Below are 25,068 nucleotides of genomic sequence, written 5' to 3' on the forward strand. Positions count from 1 at the left end.
TATATGATGTGTGCATGGGCACATATACCACAACATGCGTGTAGAGATCAGAGGGCTTTCTTGTAGTCTTTTGTCTCTCCTCCCACCTTTCCAGTTCAGGGATCAAATGCCGGTTTCCAGGCTTGCTCAGCAAGCACCTTTACCTCCCCTACTACTTGCCCTATTCTTGGTTTTTAAAACCAACTCTTTGAATACCTTTTTTCCCCTTTGCCATTTTGTAATTTACTATCCTTTCTTATTTCTCTGGTGCAATAATATATTTCCATATACTTCAGGCTACATTTTTATAATACTCACTAAATACAAGGATGAAAAATAAAAACTTCATGGTGGTGGCACATGCTTTTAATCCCAGCACTCAGGAGGCAGAGGCAAGTGAATCTCTGAATTTCAGGTCAGCCTGGTCTACAGAAGAAGTCCAAGACAGCTAGGGTTACATAGAGAAACCCTGTCTCGGGGGAAAAAAAAATCTGTAATATATATATATATATATATTGGTTTTTCGAGACAGGGTTTCTCTGTGGCTTTGGAGCCTGTCCTGGAACTAGCTCTGTAGACCAGGTTGGTCTCGAACTCACAGAGATCCGCCTGCCTCTGCCTCCCGAGTGCTGGGATTAAAGGCGTGTGCCACCATCGCCCGGCTTGTACTTTATATCTTGAAGTCTGTACGATTCTATATGTAGAAAGTTCTGCTTTTCACATATGAATTCCATATCTTTAATTAAGATTTGGTGTTCTAGTTATTAATATACTTTAAAAGTTTTCTAAATAACTATCAGTAATAGTCTCATACAAAGTTTTAGTCTGCTAAAAGGTATTTCTAAATTAAGTGGTATATTTATACATTAGTCAGGATTCAACTGGCTCACAGGCTCACAGTTCAGTTAGTCCAACAATGGCTGTGTACCAATGAAAAGTCTAAGAATCCAGTAGTTGTTCAGTATGTGAGGTTGGATGTCACAACTGGTCTTCAATAGCCTTCAGAATCTGAAAGAAGTAGGTTCTAATGCCAGTGAAGGAAAGAACTTGCCAGCAAAAGCAGGCAGACAAAGAACAAAAGCTTCCTTCTTTCGTGCCCTTATACTGGCTGCCACCAGGTGTGGCCCACACTAAAGGTGGATCCTCCCACCTCAAAAGATCCAGATTAAAATTGGGTCTTCTGACTTTAGACATTTAACTAAGGAAAATCTCTCAAGGGTGTACCAATTTGCTTGGATTGTAGTCAATTTCACATGTGGTCAGGTTGACTAACAAGAACAGCCGTCAGCCTTTGGATTAGTTGTTGACATTGGTGTGACACTGGCCTCTACTTCACTGTGCACTGTGGACAAAGTGCTTAATCCTGCATCTTCTGTGAAGGACACCAGAGGAACAGTCCAGTCCCCCACCCCCACAGGTTTATTCACCAGAGAACTGTAAATCACTTCTGGTTTTGGTCAGCCCTTCCTTTTTTCCCTGGTTGCGCCCACTCTCATCGAGGCCCCATGCTCTGTAAAATCTCAGCACTCTCTGTCTTGTGTGCTCTGGCTGTGGTTTCCCACAGTCTGCACATAGAAGCCATCAGTGATGACTTACTAGACCTGACCAGTGAAGACCTACGAGGTTCAGCTATGAGCTCCTGTGGTGGCTGTTCTTTGTCAGCTGGACTGTATCTGGAATGGAGTGAACTCCTGAAATGGAGGGCACATTTGTCATCTGGATCTTGAGGCCTGAAGGCATCTGCCTTTAATCCAGACTTTGAGGCTGGAAGGCACACCTTTAATTTGGGCCACGCCTTCTGCTGGAAGCCGGATTAAGGACAATGGAAGAAGGAAGGGTTTGTTCTTCATCTGCTTGCCCTGGCCTTGCCAGCACATCCACTCCCTCACTGGCACTGGTGCCCACTTCTTCAGGATTCCAGCATATGCAGAAGACCAGCTAAGACACCCAGCCTCGTGGCTAGATTCTTGGACTTTACATTCACAGCTAGCCATTACCGGACCTGCAGCCTGCAAGTCATTCCATTAAGTTCATATATATATATATATATATATATATATATATACACACACACATATGTGTATATACATATATATGTGTGTGTATAAATACATATTTATGGAAAGAGATTTATTCCTTAAGTTCAGTGACTATAGAGAACCCTGACTAATATACCTACTATTCCCAATCAGTGAAGGCCTACTAGATTCAACCACTGACCTACTAAACTCAACCAGTGACCAATTGAAATCAAATGAGGTAGTGTTAACTGTTGGTCTAGAGCAGTGGTTCTCAACCTGTGGGTCACGACCCTTTTGGTGGTTGTATATCAATATGGATTCATAACAGTAGAAAAATTAGTTATGAAGTAGCAACATTTTTGATGGTTGGGGTTACTACAACATGAGGGATTGTATTAAAAGGTCGGAGCATTAGGAAGGTTGAGAACCACTGGTGTAGTGGTTGACAGCAACATGGACTCAACCGCTGACCTTGACCAGAGCACAGACCTCATTTCAACTACGTGTATGTGTGTTACAAAAACACAGACTTTTGTTTCCTGTACAAACGTTGAGACAGTTGCCTCCAGCTTTCCGGAAGCCAGGGAGCCCACAGATGCTTGTATGACTTGCCAGGCAGCTTTCTGAGCAAAGATATTTAGCGGACTGGTACCTCCATAGAAAATAGTGAGTTCACCCTCAAGTGTATCTTTAAAACAGCAAAAGTTTCCATTAGCACTGCACTCTCTTCCACTTTCCAAGAAGACGCTAACTGGGAACAAGCCCAGCATTTATCTTCTGGGTCTCATATACTTTTAGAAAATAATCTAAGTCCGAGGATGCTCCCAGCAAATTGAGAAAGAGCAAGGAAGTGCTCCTGCATGAGGCTCTCTGTGGCAGGCATTTATGAGCTCTGCCTTTACCATGTGTGGGTTTAATAAATGCTCATTGGGGACAAATAATTTCTAGTTTTGGAACGTATGTTAAAGCTATGGCTTTATTTTCCTAATTAGTTTTGGTTTAGACCAAAGTTCAAATAATTCAAAATCAGCTAATGAACTTGTCCACAGGACCATTAGCAAGGGAAAGAGAAGTTAACTCCATGAAGGTGGCAAAAACTGTTATTGGACAATCCACAATTAACAGACAATTAACAGACGCTCATTTGCTACTGTGATCCTCAAGAACATGAAATGCAAATACAGTGGTTTTCAAGATGTCTTTAAATAATATTTTCTGTATTTGTGGGTGTGATTTGATTTATATCTGTAGGTGCATAAGAAATGCTGAGGTTTGGGGACTTCGGGACTTGAGAGTCCCCTGCGTTCTAACTACATTAAATTACAGGGTACAAATGGGTTGAGTTTGCTATTGAGACAGCACAACATCTTGGTTTGGGGAACATTTCTAGCTCCTAGCCCCTCACCTCGGTTATACCTGGATCCTTGACCTCCACACTTAACGTCCTCTCCCTCTCTTCCCACTCTTCTCTTCTCATCCAGCAAACCTTTCCTCTGCTCTCCTAAATTTTAGAGCTTTTAGACACGAGCGAGAAAACAGTCAAATCTTCCGCCGCACAAGCCCCGCCTACAGACACCAGCACCAGACTTCCGAATCCCGCCTTCGTCCGGTCCCACTTCCTCTGACGTAGCGGGTCAGAGGTGACCGGCAAGATGTCGGCAGTCGGCAGCCCTGAGCGTCTGTAGAGCGGCTCATTTGTGTGACAGGAGCCGGGCGGAGGCGGTTGGGAGTGGTCGAGGAGGGGACGCGAGGTCGAGGTCCGGGGACCCGGCACTGAGGGTGCACGGGTGGCTCCCCGGAATGCGCCACAGTCCCCCGAGCAGCCGGGAAGGCGAGCCGCGCGGGAGCGCTTCATGCCACCCACCGGCATAGAGACCTCCAGGATGAACAGGAAGAAAGGAGACAAGGGCTTCGAGAGCCCACGGCCGTACAAATTATAAGTACACCTTCCCACCCCTGTTTCTCGCCCTTCTTTGATTTTTGTTTCCATTTTTTCTGTGAAAGGTTTGATGGGTCTGGGAGACTAGTGGGGAACTAAGAGTTCACTCTCGTGGACCTGGTATCTGCAGCGTGAAAATGTTTTGAATGACTGTATAATAATATTCAGCTTAGCCCCCCTGCAGGCTCATAAACCCTTTTTAAATCACCGCTATATTTTTATCAATACAAACCTTTCCATGGCTCTTGCTAGATATAAAATAGAAGATTACTCACCTAGTAGGCTTTGAAGATAGAAACTTAGCAAGTTAGCTGTTTGGAACATAGATCTTATTTGTACATGGATACAGTTATGCTTTTATTTAATAATAGTCGTTTTCTTTCTTTTTTTGGTATACAACCCATCAGGTCGTCTGTATCAACAACATAAACTTCCAGAGAAAATCTGTTGTGGTAAGCTCATTTTCAGTCCCCGTAAACAGTATAAATCAGCCTTTAGCGGTTCCTAGAGATTCTGTAATCTTCCAGATGATGGTGCCTCAAGAATGAGAAACTAGAATTCAAGTCTGTTTGATTATCATATCCTTTTGCTAATTGTATTGCCTCAGTTCTCCCCACCTCCTTTCCAGATTAAAATGTTTAATGCTTATTAAGTATGTCATTTTGTACAAAGTCGTTTTAGTCAACTCTTACATTGCCTGCGTTAGACAACAATAAACCTCTAGCAAGATTTATCCCATGAACAAATTAAAATGTACACACGTTGACTTGACTTGGCGTCTAAAGGACCTGCTCTTTCTCATTCTTCACTGATATGGTTTAGGTAGTACCGCTTTGTGGTGAGATTTTGAATAGCGCTTTTTTTTTTTTTTTGGTTTATGGTTAACTGGTAAAAATTAATACAGGGGGGAAATCATTGAAAACCTAAGTACTGCCAGGCGATGGTGGCACATGCCTTTAATCCCAGCACTTGGGAGGCAGAGGCAGGCGGATCTCTGTGAGTTCGAGACCAGCCTGGTCTACAGAGCTAGTTCCAGGACAGGCTCCAAAGCCACAGAGAAACCCTGTCTCGAAAAACCAATGTGAATTAAATGGACTAGATCTTAGAGTTGCTTTGCTTTGAAAGATTATATCAGCTTCCCTGTTAGACTTGACTTATGTTTCTATAAGTGAAAGTTTAGGATTAGCTGTAAAGATAGGGAAATGTAACTTTCAAAGCAGTCTTAGAATTTTAGATTTGTAAAGATCCTCAAAAATGTCATTAGACAAAGGGAGTCCCAGGACAGGCTCCAAAGCTACAGAGAAACCCTGTCTCGAAAAAACCAAAAAGAAAAGAAAAACTGTCATTAGAGGCAGCTGCTCACTTATGGAAGGTCTCTTGTCGTGTTTGCCACAGATTGCTGTTTATCTTGAGTTTTGGGGGTAGGACACGTTAGGCGGATTATGTAGAGAACACAGAAGAATTAGGGAGTGTTTTTAAGATGTTACTCCAGCAGTATAGGGAAGATAGGACTGAGCTCTCAAGCTTAGCACTATTAAAGAGGAGTAGAGTCAGTATGACCGAATCATAGTGAATGTTAGGTGAATCCTTACTGTATGTAAGACATTGCTTAAGGTGTGTATATATTAACTCATTGAACCTTCACCGTAACCTCTTGAAGTAGGTAAGATTTCAATCCTAGCTTTATAAACGAGGGAGCTGAGAATATTGATGTTAAAAGGAAGGTAGGTAAATGAAGAATTAATAGAAGAACAAGGCAAATGCCTGCATGTAGTCTGGCAGAAGAACCTCTAGTGGTCACTGTTCAGATTTATGTGTCATTACTTTCTGTTACCATGGGGGATACCTGGTTGCTTGGATTTACTCTCCTGGAATAGAGAAATGAGGACTCCAGAGCTACCCGTTAACCTGTTCCATCATAATTGCTCTTACTTCACTGGACAGGGACCTATTATTCCTATATATGTATATTATATTATAGGGCTATAGTAGTAAACTTAGTCCTATTTTAATATACTTGATCTATGATGTCATTTATTGACATGACCTCCAAAGACTTCCTTTCTGATTACTGCACTGTGGTGATGTTTTGAGAGTTCAGATATTCTGCCAGTTTAGAAGAACCAAGCTATGATGACCCCAAGAAGGTTCAGGTGTTCTGTTTTGTTTTTGTTTTCAGAATGGATAGTGACCTGGCAGTCAGACTGCAAACCTTCTGGCTAGTCTCGGAAAATAGATTCAGGAGGCTATACAGTAGAGACTGGCTTCTCATTTACTCAGAGGGCTCTGTTCTAGGATTGTGAACTGGCTTAGGTCAGTAAATTAGATAAATAATCTCTACTACTGCACTTTGAATCAGTTTTCTTCCCAGTATGCTTAGAAACTTGCTGTTTATCAGGCAACACCATCATAAGACACCTACTTACATCTTTCTTCAGCACCTGCTAATCGGTGAGCTATTATGTTAGTTCTGTGGATCAGAATACTGTGTTTAAGATGAGCACAGTGGTAGCTCCTGTAATCCTCACACTTAGTAGGCTGAGGTGGGAAGATCAGTTGGGCTTAGGAAATTTAGACCAGCCTGAATAAAATGGAGAGACTTCCTCTTAAAAAAAACAACTGAGCATGGTGGCACACACCTGTGACACCTCAGGCTGCGGCAAGAAGACTGGGAGTTTGATGGAGCCTGGACTTCTTAGGTGATGCTGGGAGTTTGATAGAGCCTAGGCTACTTAGGTGATGCTGGGAGTTTGATGGAGCCTGGACTACTTAGGTGATGCTGGGAGTTTGATGGAGCCTGGACTGCTTAGGTGATGCTGTTTCAAAACGAAAAGGGAGAAACAGAACCACTCATGTTTATGCAGTCTTCTTCTGGGATTTATTTTGATGACTGTGCTCATTCATAAGTAAATTTTGAACATACTCTGGGCACAGGAAAATGGTACAGAGAAGAATGATTAAGTCACAGAAGAGGGTGATATGTAGAGCAGGATCTCTGAGCTGTCGTAGTGCTGCCCTGCAGAGGAGAGAGAGAAAGCTGAGGAACTTGGGACATTCAGGAGGCATTTCATTTAAATACAGTAGGTAAAGTGTTTTCAAAATGATCAAAAAACTTTCAAAAAAAGTTGTGAGTGGTAGAGAAAACCCTAATGTTGATTTGAGTTGATTTGAGATGTTAGAGGATCTGGGGTTTTGAATTGTGTCAGTGGCTAAGGATGCCGGTTTCGATGCTCGTGAAGATTAATGGGTCTGATTGTTGTATGCAAGTTGGGGCCCCATGTCATATTAGGGAACTGTTTTTCTAAAATATACTCCCTTCATTTGTATATTATTAGCATTAGTTTGTATCTTATCATCAGCCTTTTTTTTTTTGTTTAATTTTATTTATTTATTATGTCTATAGAACTCTGCCTGCCTGTATCCCTGCAAGCCAGAGAGGGCAATAGACCTCATTACAGATGGTTGTGAGCCACCATGTGGTTGCTGGGAATTGAACTCAGGACCTTTGGAAGAGCAGGCAATGCTCTTAACTGCTGAGCCATCTCTCCAGCCCTCATTAGCCTTTTTTTAATTTACTTTTTTTTATTTTTGAGACAGTCTCATTGAGCAACCCTAGGTGTCCTGAAACTGACTGTAGATCAGGCTGATCTTTGAACTCACAGAGATCTGCCTGCCTCTGTTTCCCGAGTGCTGGGATTAAAGGTGTGTGCCACTACTGCCAGCTCCAGATTCATTTGGTTCTGCTTGCTGATTTTCACTTAATCTTAAGTTCATTCATTTAGAGTGGACATCTAATGATTGACAGGGCAATTTAAGACAATTTTGGGCTAGGCATGGTGTCACATAACTTTATTTCTAACACTAGAGGCAGAGGCAGAGGCAGAGGCAGAAAGATCTCTTTGAGTTTGAAGTCAACTGGATCTCTAAGGAGAATTCTAGCCCAGCTAAAACTACATGGAGGGAAGGGAGTCTATGTATTTTGGGATTCCTGCTACACTGGCTCATGAGTTATACATTTTCTTTTTCCAACACAGGATTGGTAGATCAGGCTAGCTTCAAACTGGTCATCCTGTCTCCACTTCTCAAGCCCAAATGCTAGAAGCATGTGTTATTACCAGTTTAGTTTGTACTTTTAACTTTTAAAAAGTTTAAAGCTTTCTTCACAATATTTTGGCCTTTCCTCTTTCTGATGTCAACCGTTGATCATGCTGATGGTCTGATTTAAGAGTGGCGACTCTTATTTGAGATCTGGGAGCTTGAGGAATTGGTCTAAAGGATATACAGAAAATATTCATGAACTTTATTTAAATCCCTTGTACCCAGAGCATTATAGACTAGTAGGAACAGACAGGTCTAGATCTAGCTAACATTTTCTTTCTTTCTTTCTTTCTTTCTCTCTCTCTCTCTCTCTCTCTCTCTCTCTCTTTCTGTTTATGTATAAAAGTTAACAGTTAAAATACTTTCCACTAGTACATACTTCTTAGGGCGTCAGTGTAAATGTTTCAAGTAGCACTCTTTCCCTCAGAGCTGGTATCAGAATTAGAGGACACCTCAGAAGGTAGTGTGGCATCTGACATGTAGTTCTGGCCATTAGATCCAGTCCTCTGTGCTGATGGCTTGATTGCTCGTAGACACTCCTGTTGGAACCTCTGAAGTTTTTATACTTACTACCTCTGAAAGATGCCATAGTTCATGTGTAATCCTAACAGTTTCCATTCGGGAATATGAAAAGCATTGGCCATGCAGTCCATATTTCAACCAGCCTTTTCCATTGAGTCAATGAAGAATGTTGGTAAGAATCTTTAACAGTTGGTTGTATTATAGGTGGTTTCTCTAGATGACCTGCACATCCCTCAGGTAACACGGCAGAAGTGTACAGCACATGGGACTGCTTGGCAGGAAATCGGTCAGCATTTGGAAGTACTGCTGCTTCTACCTGCTTTTGCTTCCTCTGGCAATACTTGCAGATATATATCTCCTCATTTATCTCCCGTGAAGAGACTCACACTTGTGGCTTCAGTAGTGTAGATTTTTAAGCCCACATTCTTTGTGCCATCAGATTCTTTTACATCAGCCTCCTGGTTGTGACCATTTTTACCGTTTCTGTTCCTTTAGCCTATTTTGGTTACAGTCTGCCTAGAACTTCTTGTGTTTCAGACTAGAGAGTATTTTTACTTTTCTAGTCAGTGGCTTACTTATCACAAGTTAAACAGATGAAGGAAGCACCAGGGTGGGAAAATCTAGATAAATTATACTCATTCATCTACTGGTACAATTAATGTTTGAAACAGATTCTTGGGGTGCAATCGTGTGTATGTGGCTATTTGGGATTTTATCTTTGGAGGAGGCATAAAGAAATATGCTAAAGAAATATGCTGGGGTGGGGGAATGTGCTGTAAACTTTCCTGCATTTGTAATAGCTGTTCTTTATCTTTACAGGGATTCGTGGAGTTGACTATATTTCCTACAGTTGCAAACTTGAATAGAATCAAATTGAACAGTAAACAGTGTAGAATATACCGAGTCAGGATCAATGACTTGGAGGCTGCTTTTATTTATAATGATCCAACTTTAGAAGTTTGTCACAGTGAATCAAAACAGTAAGTTGTACACCTTAAGTTTATGTTTTTTTTTTTATTAATTTATTTATTTATTAAGGATTTCTGCCTCGTCCCCACAACCGCTTCCCATTTCCCTCCCCCTCCCCCGATCAAGTCCCCCCCCCTCATCTGCTCGAAGAGCAATCAAGGTTCCCTGACCTGTGGGAAGCCCAAGGACTGCCCACCTCTATCCAGGTCTCGTAAGGTGAGCATTCAAACTGCCTAGGCTCCCACAAAGCCAGTACGTGCAGTAGGATCAAAAACCCACTGCAATTGTTCTTGAGTTCTCAGTATTCCTCATTGTCCGCTATGTTCAGCTAGTCCGGATTTATCCCATGCTTTTTCAGACCTAGGCCAGCTGGCCTTGGTGAGATCCCAATAGAACATCCCCATTGTCTTAGTGTGTGGGTGCACCCCTCGTGGTCCTGAGTTCCTTGCTCGTGCTCCGTCTCCTTCTGCTCCTGATTTGGACCTTGAGATTTCTGTCTGGTGCTCCCGTGTGGGTCTCTGTCTCTGTCTCCTTTCATCGCCTGATGAAGGTTAATATTCCTGAGGATGCCTATGTGTTTGTCTTTGGATTCACCTTATTTAGCTTCTCTAGGAACATGAATTATAGGCTCAATGTCCTTTATTTATGGCTAGAAACCAAATATGAGTGAGTACATCCCATGTTCCTCTTTTTGGGTCTGGCTTACCTCACTCAGGATAGTGTTTTCTATTTCCATCCATTTGTATGCAAAATTCAAGAAGTCCTTGTTTTTTACTGCTGAGTAATACTCTAATATGTATATATTCCATACTTTCTTCATCCATTCTTCCGTTGAAGGGCATCTAGGTTGTTTCCAGGTTCTGGCTATTACAAACAATGCTGCCATGAACATAGTTGAGCATATACTTTTGTTGTATGATAGGGCCTCTCTTGGGTATATTCCCAAGAGTGGTATTGCTGGATCCAGGGGTAGGTTGATCCCGAATTTCCTGAGAAACCGAAACACTGCTTTCCAGAGTGGTTGCACAAGTTTGCATTCCCACCAGCAATGGGTGAGTGTACCCCTTTCTCCACAACCTCTCCAGCAAAGGCTATCATTGGTGTTTTTTATTTTCGCCATTCTGACAGGTGTAAGGTGGTATCTTAAAGTTGTCTTGATTTGCATTTCCCTGATCGCTAAGGAAGTTGAGCATGACCTTAAGTGTCTATTGGCCATTTGAAGTTCTTCTGTTGAGAATTCTCTGTTCAGATCAGTGCCCCATTTTATAATTGGGTTGATTAGCCTTTTACGGTCTAGTTTCTTGAGTTCTTTATATATTTTGGAGATCAAACCTTTGTCAGTTGCAGGGTTGGTGAAGATCTTCTCCCAGTCAGTGGGTTGTCTTTTTGTCTTAGTGACAGTGTCCTTTGCTTTACAGAAGCTTCTCAGCCTCAGGAAGTCCCATTTATTCAATGATGCCCTTAGTGTCTGTGCTGCTGGGGTTATACATAGGAAGTGGTCTCCTGTGCCCATGTGCTGTAGAGTACTTCCCACTTTCTCTTCTATCAGGTTCAGTGTGTTCGGACTGATATTGAGGTCTTTAATCCATTTGGATTTGAGTTTTGTGCATGGTGATAGATATGGATCTATTTTCATTCTTCTACAGATTGACATCCAGTTTTGCCAGCACCATTTGTTGAAGATGCTCTCTTTTTTCCATTGTATACTTTTAGCTCCTTTATCGAAGATCAGGTGTTCATAGGTTTGTGGGTTAATGTCAGGGTCTTCTATTCGATTCCATTGGTCGACTTCTCTGTTTTTATGCCAATACCAAGCTGTTTTCAATACTGTAGCTCTGTAATAGAGTTTGAAGTCAGGGATGGTAATGCCTCCAGACAAACCTTTATTGTATAAGATTGTTTTGACTATCCTGGGTTTTTTGTTTTTCCATATAAAGTTGATTATTGTCTTCTCCAGATCTGTGAAGAATTTTGATGGGATTTTGATGGGGATTGCATTGAATCTATAGATTGCTTTTGGTAGAATTGCCATTTTTACTATGTTGGTCCTCCCAATCCAAGAGCAAGGGAGGTCTTTCCATTTTCTGGTGTCTTCTTCAATTTCTTTCTTCAAAGACTTATAGTTCTTGTCAAGTAGATCTTTCACTTCCTTGGTCAGGGTTACCCCAAGGTATTTTATGCTATTTGTGGCTATCGTGAAAGGTGATGCTTCTCTGATTTCCCTCTCTGCTTCCTTATCCTTGGTGTATAGGAAGGCAACTGATTTTTTGGAGTTGATCTTGTATCCTGCCACGTTACTAAAGCTGTTTATCAGCTGTAGGAGTTCTTTGGTAGAATTTTTGGGGTCGCTTATGTACACTATCATATCATCTGCAAATAACGAAAGTTTAACTTCTTCCTTTCCAATACGAATCCCCTTGATCTCCTTATGTTGTCTTATACCTATTGCTAGAATTTCAAGCACTATATTGAAGAGGTATGGCGAGAGTGGACATCCTTGTCGTGTTCCTGATTTTAGTGGGATGGCTTTGAGTTTTTCTCCGTTTAATTTAATGTTAGCTGTTGGCTTGCTGTAAATAGCTTTTATTATATTTAGGTAGGACCCTTGTATCCCTATTCTCTCCAAGACCTTTATCATAAAGGGGTGTTGAATTTTGTCGAATGCTTTTTCCGCATCTAGTGAAATGATCATATGGTTTTTTTCTTTCAGTTTATTTATATGGTGGATTACATTGATAGATTTGCGTATGTTGAACCAGCCCTGCATCTCTGGGATGAAGCCTACTTGATCATAATGGATAATTTTTCTTATGTGTTCTTGGATTCAGTTTGCCAGTATTTTATTGAAGATTTTTGCGTCGATGTTCATGAGTGAGATCGGTCTGTAATTCTCTTTCTTGGTTGGGTCTTTTTGTGGTTTTGGTATCAGGGTAACTGTAGCTTCATAAAAGGAATTTGGCAATGACTCTTCTGATTCTATATTGTGAAATACCTTAAGGAGTATAGGTATTAATTCTTCTTGGAAGTTCTGGTAGAATTCTGCATTGAAACCATCTGGTCCTGGGCTTTTTTTCGAAGGGAGATTTTTGATAACCATTTCTAATTCTTCGCGAGAAACCGGTCTATTTAGATCATTCACCTGGTCTTGGTTTAGCTTTGGTATATGATACTTATTTAAAAAAATGTCCATTTCTTTTGTATTTTCCAGTTTTGTGGCATACAGGCTTTTGTAGTAAGATCTAATGATTCTCTGAATTTCCTCTGTGTCTGTGGTTATGTCCCCCTTTTCATTTCTGATCTTATTTATTTGCGTGTTCTCTCTCTGTCGTTTAATTAGTTTGGATAGGGGTTTGTCGATCTTGTTGATTTTCTCCAAGAACCAGCTTTTTGTTTCATTGATTCTTTGGACTGTTTTCTGTGTTTCTATTTTGTTGATTTCAGCCCTCAGTTTTATTATTTCCAGTCTTCTACTTCTCCTGGGCGCGTCTGCTTCTTTTTTTTCTAGAGCTTTCAGGTGTGTTTTTAAGTCCCCAATGTATGCATTCTCCGTTTTCTTTAAGTGGGCACTTAGTGCTATGAACTTTCCTCTTAGCACTGCTTTCATTGTGTCCCATAGGTTTGAGTATGTTGTCCCTTTATTTTCATTAAATTCAAGGAAGACTTTAATTTCTTTCTTGATTTCTTCCTTGACCCAGGTGTGGTTCAGTAGTCGACTGTTCAGTTTCCATGAGTTTGTCGGTTTTTTGGGGGCAGCGTGGTTGTTGCCTTCTAACTTTAATCCGTGATGATCTGATAAGACACAGGTGGACACTGATATTTTTTTGTATCTGTGGAGGTTTCCTTTGTTTCCGAGTATGTGGTCAATTTTTGAGAAGGTTCCATGAGCTGCAGAGAAGAAGGTATATTCTTTCCTATTTGGGTGGAATGTTCTATAGATGTCTGTTAAGTCCATTTGCTTCATTACCTCCAATAATTCTCTTAATTCTCTATTAGGTTTCTGTCTGATTGACCTGTCCCTTGGAGAGAGAGGTGTGTTGAAGTCTCCTACTACTAGTGTGTGTGGTTTGATGTCTGCCTTGAGTTCTAGTAATATTTCTTTTACATAAGTAGGTGCTTTTATATTGGGGGCGTATATATTCAGGATTGAGACGTCCTCCTGATGAATTGTTCCTGTTATGAGTATAAAGTGACCGTCTCGGTCTCTTCTGATTGATTTTAGTTTGAAGTCAGTTTTGTTAGAAATTAGTATGGCCACACCTGCTTTTTTCTTAGGACCATTTGCTTGAAACACCTTTTCCCAACCCTTTACTCTGAGTAGGTGCCTGTCTTTGTGGTTGAGATGTGTTTCTTGCAAACAGCAGAATGTTGGATCCTGTTTTCGTATCCAATCTTTTAGCCTGTGCCTTTTTATAGGTGAATTGAGCCCATTAATATTAAGTGATATTAATGACCAGTGGTTGTTTACTCCGGTTATTCTTATTGCTTTTGGTAGTAGAGATTGTGTGTCTCCTTTCTTTGAGATGTGCTCGTGAAGGGTCATTAGATGCCTGGGTTATTGTAGGCAGTGTTGGCAGTGTTGGATTCCTTGGGTTGCGATTTTCCTTCTATTACTTTCTGTAGGGCTGGATTTGTGGCTACGTATTGTTTAAATTTGTTCTTATCCTGGAATGTCTTGTTTTCTCCGTTGATAGTGAACGATAGCTTGGCTGGGTATAGTAGTTTGGGTTTGCATCCATGGTCTCTTAGCTTCTGCAGAACCTCTATCCAGGACCTTCTGGCTTTCATAGTTTCCATCGAGAAGTCAGGTGTAAGTCTGATCGGTTTACCTTTATAAGTTACTTGCCCTTTTTCTTTTGCAGCTCTTAATATTCTTTCTTTAACCTGTATATTTTGTGTTTTGATTATTATATGGCGAGGAGATGTTTTTCTTTGATCCAGTCTGTTTGGTGTTCTGTATGCTTCTTGAATATTTAAATGAATATCTTTCTTTAAGTTGGGAAAGTTTTCTTCCATAATTTTGTTGAAAATATTTTCTGAGCCTTTGAGCTGTGACTCTTCTCCTTCTTCTATTCCTATTATTCTTAGGTTTGGTTTTTTTATTGTGTCCCATAGTTCCTGAATGTTTTGTGTTGAGAATTTGTTGGCTTTGCTGTTTTCTTTGATCTGTTCGTTTATTTTCTCTATGGTGTCCTCAGCATCTGAGAGTCTTTCTTCTAGCTCTTGTATTCTATTGATTATGCTTGTTTCTGAAGACTCTGCTCGTTGGCCTAGATTTTCCATATCCAGTTGGTCCTCAGTTTGTATTTTCTTCTTTTCCTTCATTTCAGTTTTCAATTCTTGAACTGTTTCCATTACCTGTTTGATGGTTTTTTCTTGGTTTCCCAGGGTATCATGTACGTATTTACTCATTTCTTCAAACTTTTTGTTATACTTCTCATCCATTTCTATAAGGGCATTTTTTACATGTTGTTTAAGGGACTCTATTATCTTCATAAAGTCGATTTTTTCCACTTCTTCTGTGTTAGGTTGTTCAAATACTTCTGTTGTAAGATCATTGGGTTCTGATGTTTTCATGTTGTTTTTCGGATTATTGGGTGAGTTCTTGCCTTGGCGCCTGCCCATCTCCTCCTATTGATCCTATCCAATGGATCCTTTAGAAACCGGATCAGGTTTCCCTGCTGGCCAAGGGCTCCGCTTACAAAATGCCCTCACTCTCTTTTGTGGTTCCTGCTGCAGGCCAAGAACCCTCTCACCCCTCGGAAGGATCTTCAGGACAGGACCAGGCTCCCCTTGTGCCAGTGACCTGGCCAACCAAAGGCCTACCTCTTTGATTCAATTGTAGTAGGGCGATCTGCTCTCCTTATTGCACGCCTGTCCCAGCTGCTTGGGTCTGGCCGCCGCTCAGCCGCATCTGGCGCCGCTGCCTCCGCTGCGCCTCTGTGCGTCTGGTGCCGCTGCCGCCGCTGCTGCGCCTCTGTGCGTCTCAAGTTTATGTTTCTAAGACATTCTATCAGTTGTTTTTAGTGATTGCCGGGTTAATGTTTTTCAGTAAATTTTCCACTATATATAATAGATCTATGTGTTATATAATTTCTGTTGCTTTTACTGCACTGAACATTTGTCTTAAGGATTTTCCCACTTTGCCCAGCGTAGTAAGTTATTAAATTTCTCTTCCTCATACTGCAGCTTTAAAGAAGCATTATCTGAAAAGTTTCAGTACATTTATTTTTGAGAAATTGTCTTAACCAGTTTTCTGTTTTAATGTTATGTAAGTGTTTACTTCATAAATACCAAAAAATTGTTTCAATGACTTGGATAGTCACCGTCATCTTCAGACCAGAGACATTTTAGAATAGTCTATTAAGTGTTTGCACTATTTTAGAGTATCTTAGGAGATGCTGTATCCACTGTCAGCTGAATTTGAGAGCATTTTTGAAAAGTCTTGGTAGCCCTAGGTCATATTCTTTCTGTGATTTTCAGTGTGCTGTAGTGGGATGCCAAACTCAGCTTTAAATTTTTAGTCAAGATTGTATTTTAACTGGCCTAGGATTGTGTCATATTGCCTTAAAAACAGCAGTTCTCAAAGGTATTCTCAGAAAAGCAGTACATCATCACCTATGAACTTTTAAGATCTGTCAAATCTCAGGTATTGCCCAAACACACTGAGTCAGACAGCATAGAGTTCTTCAAGTTGTGCTAAGCAAAGCTTCTGGGTAATTCTGATAAGGTCTAAAACTTGAGACTACTTCAGCCAGGGGTTAGAAGACTTGGGGACCTGGGTCTTATCCTTAGACACAATTGTGATGCCAATAATCATTGGTTTAGAATCTTTCAAGCTCAGGAAGGAGATAGAAAAATGGTGTTGGAAAAATTCAGGGACCTCTGAATAATTCCTTTAAGTTTCCTTTCCATGAAGGTGAGTTGCTAAAATCACAGTGCTTATACCGACAGAATAAGACTCATTACAAAACTATCTGCAGATCCTGTTCTGCTGAAGAAAATAAAATCTGCTCAGAGTAGTCAACTATATTATCACTAGTGAATGGAAGACAGGCCTGTAAAAACCCACTGTCTGCTAGAGGATAGAGTACCTACCCTGTTCAGCCTTGAACTCTGCATTCAAGATAGAGTAAGAGGCTAATCACAGAATACATCTGTTTTTAGCCAATAATTTGTTGGGAGTACCCAGCACTCAAAAGAGAATGGCCTAGGATCTGGAATAGTGTACCGCAGGAGCTGTGGGCATCCTGGGCTGTTAAGGAAGACAGCTTTGCTTTGCTCTGTATTTGAAGATAACCTCATCTTTTAGCATATGTGCAGCCTAAAGTACTAAGATAACCTTAATGTTTTCTCCGGTGGACAAGGAATCATCCCTTTCAGTGTGAGGAAAGGAGTTATAATGGAAAATCTTTTCAACCTTTAGGCAGTTGGTAGATACAGAATATACTTAGTATATACCAGGCTGTTCTGGAACTCACTGTGTTGACTAGGCTGGCCTTGAATTTGAGGTAATTCCCGGTCTCAATCTCTCAACTACTAGAATTATAGCCTTAAGCCTTCACAGATAGCCTGTATTTGTTGTTGTTTTTCCTTGTCTTTATTCTCTGATTTGTTCAAAATGGGATTGCAGTTGGCTTTAGAGAGAAAAGGCTCTAAAAGTAGCTGATTAGTTGGTGCAGAGGGTAAAGAGATGCATTTTATACATTGTTACTTAGTTACTGTCCAGTTCTTTAGAGGACTTGCTTCTGGTATTCCTGGTTCTCATAGCAGAGGAAGATGTTTGTTTATATATTTTGGTGTTGAAAAGGGTCTTATGTAGCCCTAGATGGCTTCAGACTCACTTTGTAGCTAAGGGTGACTTTGAACTTCTGGCCTTCTTACCTACCTGGTGCTGAAGCAGCTCCAGCTGTGCCCTAGCTAATACTCCTGTGTGCCTGGCAACACTGTAGTTTGTAGGCTCAGAGCACAGAAACCTCAGTTATTCCAAAGAAACTATTTTACTTACATGAAAATTACTTTAATTTTTATGGAATTATTTTTTATAAAAATTAAATTTTTTATAAAAATAAAATTTTATTCATAATTATAAAATGCTTTAAATATATCAGTATTTTGAAATATTGGTCTTTTATAAATGCAAATATCTGTATACACATGCATGCAGGTACATACCCTGTACAGTCTTTACATTTATATTAGAAAAACTAACATTAGAAAAGTAGTGATTTTGGCATTCCAGAGTTCATGAAGGGATGTGAACACAATGATCACTTTAATGGTTCTTTTTGGCTGTTGAATTTTTTGTTTTTCTCTTTTTTCTTCTCCCTCCCTTTCTCCCTTCTCCCTTTATCTCCCTCCCCCACCCCTCCCTTCCTTTTTGTTGTGAGCACAGGCTGTCCTTGACCTTCATAGAATCCTCCTGCCTCTGCTTCCTGTGCGCTGGGGTCAAAGGCATGCTCCACTGTGTCCATCACATTATTAGTTCTTAACATGGGGAACAGCATTAGTAGTAGTTAGCTTGGCTAAAAAGAATTCTTAGTGAATTGTGTAAGAAGACATAGTACTTACAAATAATAGATGTCCTTTGATATTTAGAAAGATGTTGATGAACTATGTGGCTTATTGTTATTACAAGTTGGCTTTTTCTCTCCCCAGGAGAAATCTCAACTATTTTTCCAATGCGTATGCAGCTGCGGTTAGTGCTGTGGATCCTGATGCGGGGAATGGAGAGCTCTGCATTAAGGTTCCCTCAGAGCTCTGGAAGCATGTCGATGGTAAAACACCAGGAATGCATTACTGCACAGCGAAGTGAAGCCTATTGGGTGTAGAGGCCAGAGAGTTAGTGATGCCTAACCTGTAAACTAACTACTGCTGGAAATGCACAAAGGGGTTAGAAAAGTGTCTCCTTCTTTAGGGTCATGGGTTGATAGGAGTGTGTTAAGTACAGGCTCTTACAAAAGTAGCTGGTCTCTCTGTTTCCTATAGTGTTGGGAAACCAGGGCTTTGTAGATGCTAGGCATGTTACTAGGTTGTGCCACCGGCTCCTTTCATTGTTCTTTGTTTGTTTTGTTTTTTAATGAAAAGTACTTTAGAAATCGTATGGGTAGAGCATGTGTGAGATCCATTTGGAATATCATTTTTGCAGCTCTAATGGTCCTAAAAATCTTCTGGTTCAATTTCTTCTTATTACTGAAAAGCATTCTCAGCTCCCACAACGTAAGTTCACTGAGCTGATCTGTGGATGAGCAGAAGCTGGGACTCAGGCTCTTGCCACATGTCCTGTGTACTCTAAGTTTGTCTCCTTTAAAGTTTCATTTTCGTTCCTTTAAAATTTAGCCATTGTGATTATTGTCTGAAAACTTCTTTCTACCTTTATTTAGTCTCAAAAGTCAAGGAAAGAAGAAAAAAAGCACTTTGTTTTCATTGTGCTTGGGAGCAGGTGTAGGGCTCATGTAGAAGCTTTTTACTATTCACAGGGGGGGAATTAAATTTACTTTTAGCCTAATGCTAACAAGGCTTTTTTACTACACAGAAATAAAATATAATTTGGAAACATATAAATGATGCAGTTTCATGAGTAATCAATATCCTCCATCTACCCTCTGCTCTTTATTCTCCAAAGCCAAAAATACAGTTAACAGTTTGGGAGAAAATACAAAAGGGGGAAATCTTGAGAAGTAGAATTGCAGTTGGATTTGAAAGGCTTTAAAGCATCCACATTAGGGTTTGTGAATTTTTTTCTGAAAACATTACATGTCAAAAATGTTGAGAAGAAAATATGATACGCCTGGTGTTGTGCTGTGTTAGAAACCTCAAGCGGCAGTTAGATTGATTGGAGGCACACTGTCAGCCGGTGTAAGTGGAAACACTATAAAGCCTGCACTGTGGCAAGTGCTGTGGCTTCTTTGTTTTTATGTAGTGGGATTTGACCCCAGGCCTCTAGCATCTGTGCAAGTGTCCCACCAGTGGAGCTACATCCCAAGCAGCTCCTAGATTCTTAATAGAATGCTCAGACTGTGGTTTTCATTGTAGTATCTTCACTGTATAGGTTACTGTTGCTTATTTGTATGTCAGTGAATGTATGTATTTATTTGTTGCAGAGTTAAAGGTTCTGAAGATACATATTAACTTCTCTTTGGATCAGCCAAAAGGAGGTCTTCATTTTGTGGTACCCAGTGTAGAGGGCAGTATGGCAGAGAGAGGTGCTCATGTCTTCTCTTGTGGGTATCAAAATTCTACAAGGTAGGTTATAAATTCATATATTTTAATTAACTTTATTTTTGTAACTGTACTTTTGTGTATTCAATATGCTGTGTGTTTATTCATTTAGAGTGACAAGTGTAAGCTTGATTCCCCCCAAACTGCCTCTGAATCATGCTGTACTGATTATTCTTCCTCAGTCTTATTATTTCTTTCATTATGTTTTCCTTTAGGGAATAATCCTGAAATAATCTGTCAGCTTGATTCTTTTACCGTATAGTGAAGTTCAGCATACATGCAGAAAACTGTATACATTTAAATGTAAAAACATCACTTCACCAACAAACAAACCTATTGAGCTCACACTCAGATCAACACAAACAGCATCAGCACGTGGCGGAGTTTCCTCTGCTTCCATTCAGCATTCCCACTTGGCATTCTGTCTAGTTACTGTGTTTCTGAAATACCGTTGGTTGTGCTTGCTTTTGAATTTTATGTAAATGGACTCATTCATGCTTTTTGTTCTTTATAGCTAGCTTTTTTGTTGTTTAATGATAATAGGTTTACCTACATCTTTATATGAAATCATAATCCATTCATTCTCTTGGCCTGTAGTTCACTACATGTTACTGAAGCGTTTTTCTCAGATGATTAATTCTTTTAAGTCAAAGATTGTGTTCTAGAGTTATTTGTATTTTGGTATCTTATACTGATTCTATCATATAGTAAGACCTGACCTGAGATTCTAAGTGTAAAGTATCTTCTGTACTGTTAATGTGTTTGTAGATTTTGGTTCCCATGTGTTGATTCATACTCTGAGCTGTGCACATGGAAGTTAGAATTTACAGTAGACGCTGCAATGGTCGCCGTGTCCAATGGGGATTTGGTGGAGACGGTGTACACGCATGATATGAGGAAGAAGACCTTCCACTATATGCTTACTATTCCGACAGCAGCATCCAATATCTCCTTGGCCATTGGGCCTTTTGAAATCCTCGTAGATCCATATATGCATGAGGTAAGGCATTTCACATATCTTCTTCTCCTCTGCACTTTCACTCCTCATGAAAAGAAGGCACTAATAAAATAGTGTTGACTCTATTTGGGGTGTCTACTTTTTTAATCTTGACCTTTCAGACTATTTCAGGTTTTTTTTGTTTTGTTTTGGTTTGAGGTTTGTTTTATTGTTTGTTTGTTTTTCTGAGACAGTCTTACTACATAGTCAAGGTTTTCCTCAAACTTATGACAATATCTTCCTGCCTCAACTTCCTGAGTACTGAGGTATGCACCACAACATCTGACTTTCATCTGTCAAACTTTGTCTACCATGAAATAATTGTCTATGATACCACATTTTTATTTTATTTTATTTATTTACTTATTTATTTTGGTTTTTCAAGACAGGGCTTAACTGTAGCTTTGGATCCTGTCCTAGAACTAGCTCTTGTTTACCAGGCTGGCCTAGAACTCAGAGATCTGCCTACCTCTGCCTCCCAAGTGCTGGGATTAAAGGCGTGTGCCACCACCACTCAGCACGATACCATCTTCTAGATGAAACCTTCCTGGGTTTTTGTTTGTTTTGAGACAGTCTCACTATGCTAGCATGCGATGCCCTTTTTACTCTTCTGGAGGTGATGGAACCTGGGAGAACAGAGCTGATGAATGAAGCTGACTAGTCTCATAACAACCAACTTTATTCAGAGCACCAGACAGTTTATACCCTGGTTAAGTGGAGTCATGTGAGTAAAGTGTACATGTGCAAGGACAAGCTGTGTGTGGCTGCACAGGGCACAGCACATTTTTCCGTAGAGACATAGACAGCAGTAGCAGTTGTAAAGAGTGATCTGAAGGAAACTCCTGTCTGCTGGACTGGGCAGGGGCACGGAAGCACATTCCAAGAACACTTCCACGTTTTTGAAGAGAGTGAGATCATAAGCCTCTTGCCTTGGCTTCTTGAGGTTTTCTCACCAGCACTCAGTATTCTCCTCACACAGCTCCATTCTTGGAACATGGACAGACACTCTCTAGAGCTGGGATTACTGATTTGTGCCACTGTTCCTGGCGTCTTCATTCATTTGGCATAGAATTGTTTCATGAGACAGTCTATGATAATGGTTTTGTATTTAGCGAATATGAAAAGCATGACTATTATTTCTGCTGTGGATATCTTATTGCCAGTGTGTCTCCCCGGTGTTCAGTGTGTAGCTGGCACACTGGAGGACCAGCATGGCTGGAGTGGCTGATCCTGGGATGCAGGCAGTTCTGATGAGCATGAACTCCTTTCTACTAGGCCTCATGTGTAGCCCAGACTGGCTTCAGCCTCACAAGAGTTAGAATTACTGTTATGAGCCACCACACCAGGCGGCAACAGACGATTAATTCTTAGATTCAGGCACTGAGATTTGGTGATACTTGCCAGGCATGTGGAAAGTATTGGGTTCAATCTTCAACATTTTACACATACACACACACACTTACTAAAATATTAATATAAAATATGCAGTATTTCCTAAGTTTAGACACATGAATAAGAGATTATACTAAGCCTTAAATTTAAATTTTTCTTGTTTGTAACCAGTTTTATTCTCATTGTGTTTAAGCTTTTAATAAACTTTATAATCCATTTTAAATTTAATTTTTAGTACAATGAACATTTTATAAACCCGACCTGAAAAGCTGAATAATTTTGCAACAGCTATTTTCAACATTATGAAATGTATTAAAAACTAACTATGTCCTTTTTTGAGATGATTGTCCTTTTATTTTCAGGTTACACATTTTTGTTTACCCCAACTTCTTCCGTTGCTTAAACATACCACGTCGTACCTTCATGAAGTTTTTGAATTTTATGAAGAAATTTTGACTTGTCGCTATCCGTACTCCTGTTTTAAGACTGTCTTCATTGATGAGGCTTACGTTGAAGTGGCCGCTTATGCTTCTATGAGTATTTTTAGGTTAGTGTCTCTTCAGGTGGGGACTATCTAAATTAGGGTAGTGATTTAAAAAAAAAAAACTATTGACTGTATGATCAGTTTTCAGATTGGCTTTGAACTTCTGGTGTGACTGAGTTTGTAGGTAACTGGGTTTTTGAACTTCTGGTGTCACCGAGTTTGTAGGTAACCAGGTGTCTTTGAAAATGTTACAGTGTAGCTTCCTCCATAAGGAAGTGGCACATCCCAGTGCCTGCCTGCAGAATGATCATTCACATTTCCATTCCTGGCTTATTTCTGAATGTTTATAAATTTTAGCTTACACATTTATGCATCATTAGTGTGTCTTTTTGGTAGCACTGTACAAATGTACTGGCATCCTCAATTTGTTGTTAAAAAAACATAACAGATTTTTTTTCTTTGTTTTAGCTCTTCTTTTCTGTCCCCCCCCCCTTTTTTTTTAGGGGAGGATGCAGGGTTCAAAATTTGTAAGTTTTATGTGTCAGGGAAGTTGTTTTACTTTCCTGTCCCTAAAAGTTCTCATGTGTCATGTGAGATACTAGTCAGTCCTATGTATTCTCCAGAACACAGTTGGAAAAATTGAATGGAGCAATGTACTTAGAAGTAAACAACAGAGGACCAAAATTTACTAGACACTAGAAGAAGGGTTTCATTTTTGTTATTGGTTTTCTGGTTTGGGGAGAAGTATCTCCACACTATGTGTTCAGGCTGTCCGTGCACTGGACAGAATGCTGGTTCACTGGAGTGTGCCTCTACATCCAGCCTGTGCAAGGATTTTTGAAATTAAGTAACCCCATTTTATTTGTATTCATATCTGATTAACACACTAGTTTCTTCTTAACTCCCCAAAATAGTGAATTATATTTTTTGTAAAATCAATAGAAAACATTGTCATTGTGTTCCTTGCTTTAGACAGATTGTGAATTTCAGATAAACTCTGAAAAGATAGAAAAACCCTGGGGTGAATATTCTTGCCTTTTTTTTTTTTTTTTTGAGCTTGAACCTAAAACTAAATTGCTTTAGGAGCACAGGTGCTGTATTTTGACTGACTGACTGTGCGTCCTTGGCTCTAAGCCCCTTCTGTGTCCTTGGCTTCCAGCACAAACCTTCTGCACAGCGCCATGATTATCGACGAGACCCCACTGACCAGACGGTGCCTAGCGCAGTCCTTAGCACAGCAGTTCTTCGGCTGCTTCATATCCAGGATGTCCTGGTGAGTGTGTCGGAACTGCAGGCTCAGCTGAGGGTCAGGAAAGCTGACCTCCCTCCTCTTCCCTCTTGTTCTCTGACAGACTTTCGTGTGGTCCATGTTACCCCCAAACTTACTATGTAGCTGAGTCTGGCCTTGAACTGACAGTGATGCACCTGCGTCTACCTCTGAAGGGGACGACGGGTATGTGCAGCTGAGCTTCACTCCACGTTCCTTCTTCTCCTGTGTTGTAGACTGGCTATTGCCCATAATCTACAAATGGGGAGTTATTTTGAGAGATTGTCTCAAAAAAGAAAACAATTAGTAAAATTTTATCTTAACTATTTAAAATCAGCTTTATGAATCAGACTTTAATTAATGGGGCATGATGTCACAAGCTTTTAACTTGAGCACTCAACAGGCAGGTGGATCTTTGTGTGTTTGAGGCCAGTCTGATCTATGTAGCAAGTTCAGACAAGCACCCACTATGTGCTGAGACCGTGTTTCAAAAAAGAAAAAAAATAAGCAGTAGAGTTGCTTACATAATTTACCATAAAATAAGAATTCTGAAAAATAATAGATGTATAAAATGCTGATTTGAATGTATAGAAAACTAATTAGAATTCAAATGTCAATGTTCAGATCAGTTGGAAAATGTATTTGAGATGATTTTTAAAACAAAGTAATTATCTTCAACAGTAGTGATAATGGTGTAGAGAATTTGCCTTTTAGTTTTTAGATTTTTGCTAGTTTTCTTGAAAGAGGGGAAGGAGAAACACTTTTGTAGCTTGGGTACAGCCCAGAGGTGGAGGGCTCTCTGTAGTGCTGGACCCTCAGTTTGAGCCCCAACACTGAAAAAAACGAGATAATCTTTCTTTTCTTCATCTTGAGATGAATTTTGTATTTTTTGTTGGGGGGGGGAGGGAGAATTCTTAGCACTGAGGCTCCTGTTGGCTTAGAACCAGAATGTAGACCAGGTTGGCCTCAGACTCTGCCTTCTGAGTGCTAGGATTACAGACAGAAGTCGCCATCTAATTTCTTTTCTATTTTAGTAATGTAGGATTCCACTTCTGTCTTATTTTTTACAAATATAATGTTACTGTTGTATGTGGTTGATGGATATATGTGAGCAGATGAGTAAGGTTGGGGCCAACTGCCTTTTCTCTAGAGAGAGTACAAATATTAAACAGTTTAAGGATA

The 25,068-nt window shown here is 40.2% G+C and overlaps 1 protein-coding gene across 1 annotated transcript in view; it reads left to right on the plus strand.

Annotated features, from left to right (window-relative positions):
• Positions 1–3,647: 3,647 nt before the first annotated feature.
• Taf2 (TATA-box binding protein associated factor 2) overlaps positions 3,648–25,068 on the plus strand; it is a 70,882-nt gene continuing 49,461 nt past the window's right edge. Inside the window, exons 1-8 of the mRNA XM_041672505.1 lie at positions 3,648–3,936; positions 4,337–4,391; positions 9,379–9,539; positions 18,184–18,302; positions 19,629–19,770; positions 20,515–20,746; positions 22,498–22,682; positions 23,779–23,892. Of these exons, the coding sequence (XP_041528439.1) occupies positions 3,854–3,936; positions 4,337–4,391; positions 9,379–9,539; positions 18,184–18,302; positions 19,629–19,770; positions 20,515–20,746; positions 22,498–22,682; positions 23,779–23,892 (1,091 nt within the window). The 5' untranslated portion in view covers positions 3,648–3,853. The remainder of the gene's footprint in view (positions 3,937–4,336; positions 4,392–9,378; positions 9,540–18,183; positions 18,303–19,628; positions 19,771–20,514; positions 20,747–22,497; positions 22,683–23,778; positions 23,893–25,068) is intronic.

The sequence above is a fragment of the Microtus oregoni genome, unplaced genomic scaffold (assembly GCF_018167655.1).
Source record: "Microtus oregoni isolate MIOR12 unplaced genomic scaffold, Mior012 000022F_ref0000154, whole genome shotgun sequence".
NCBI lineage: Eukaryota > Metazoa > Chordata > Mammalia > Rodentia > Cricetidae > Microtus > Microtus oregoni.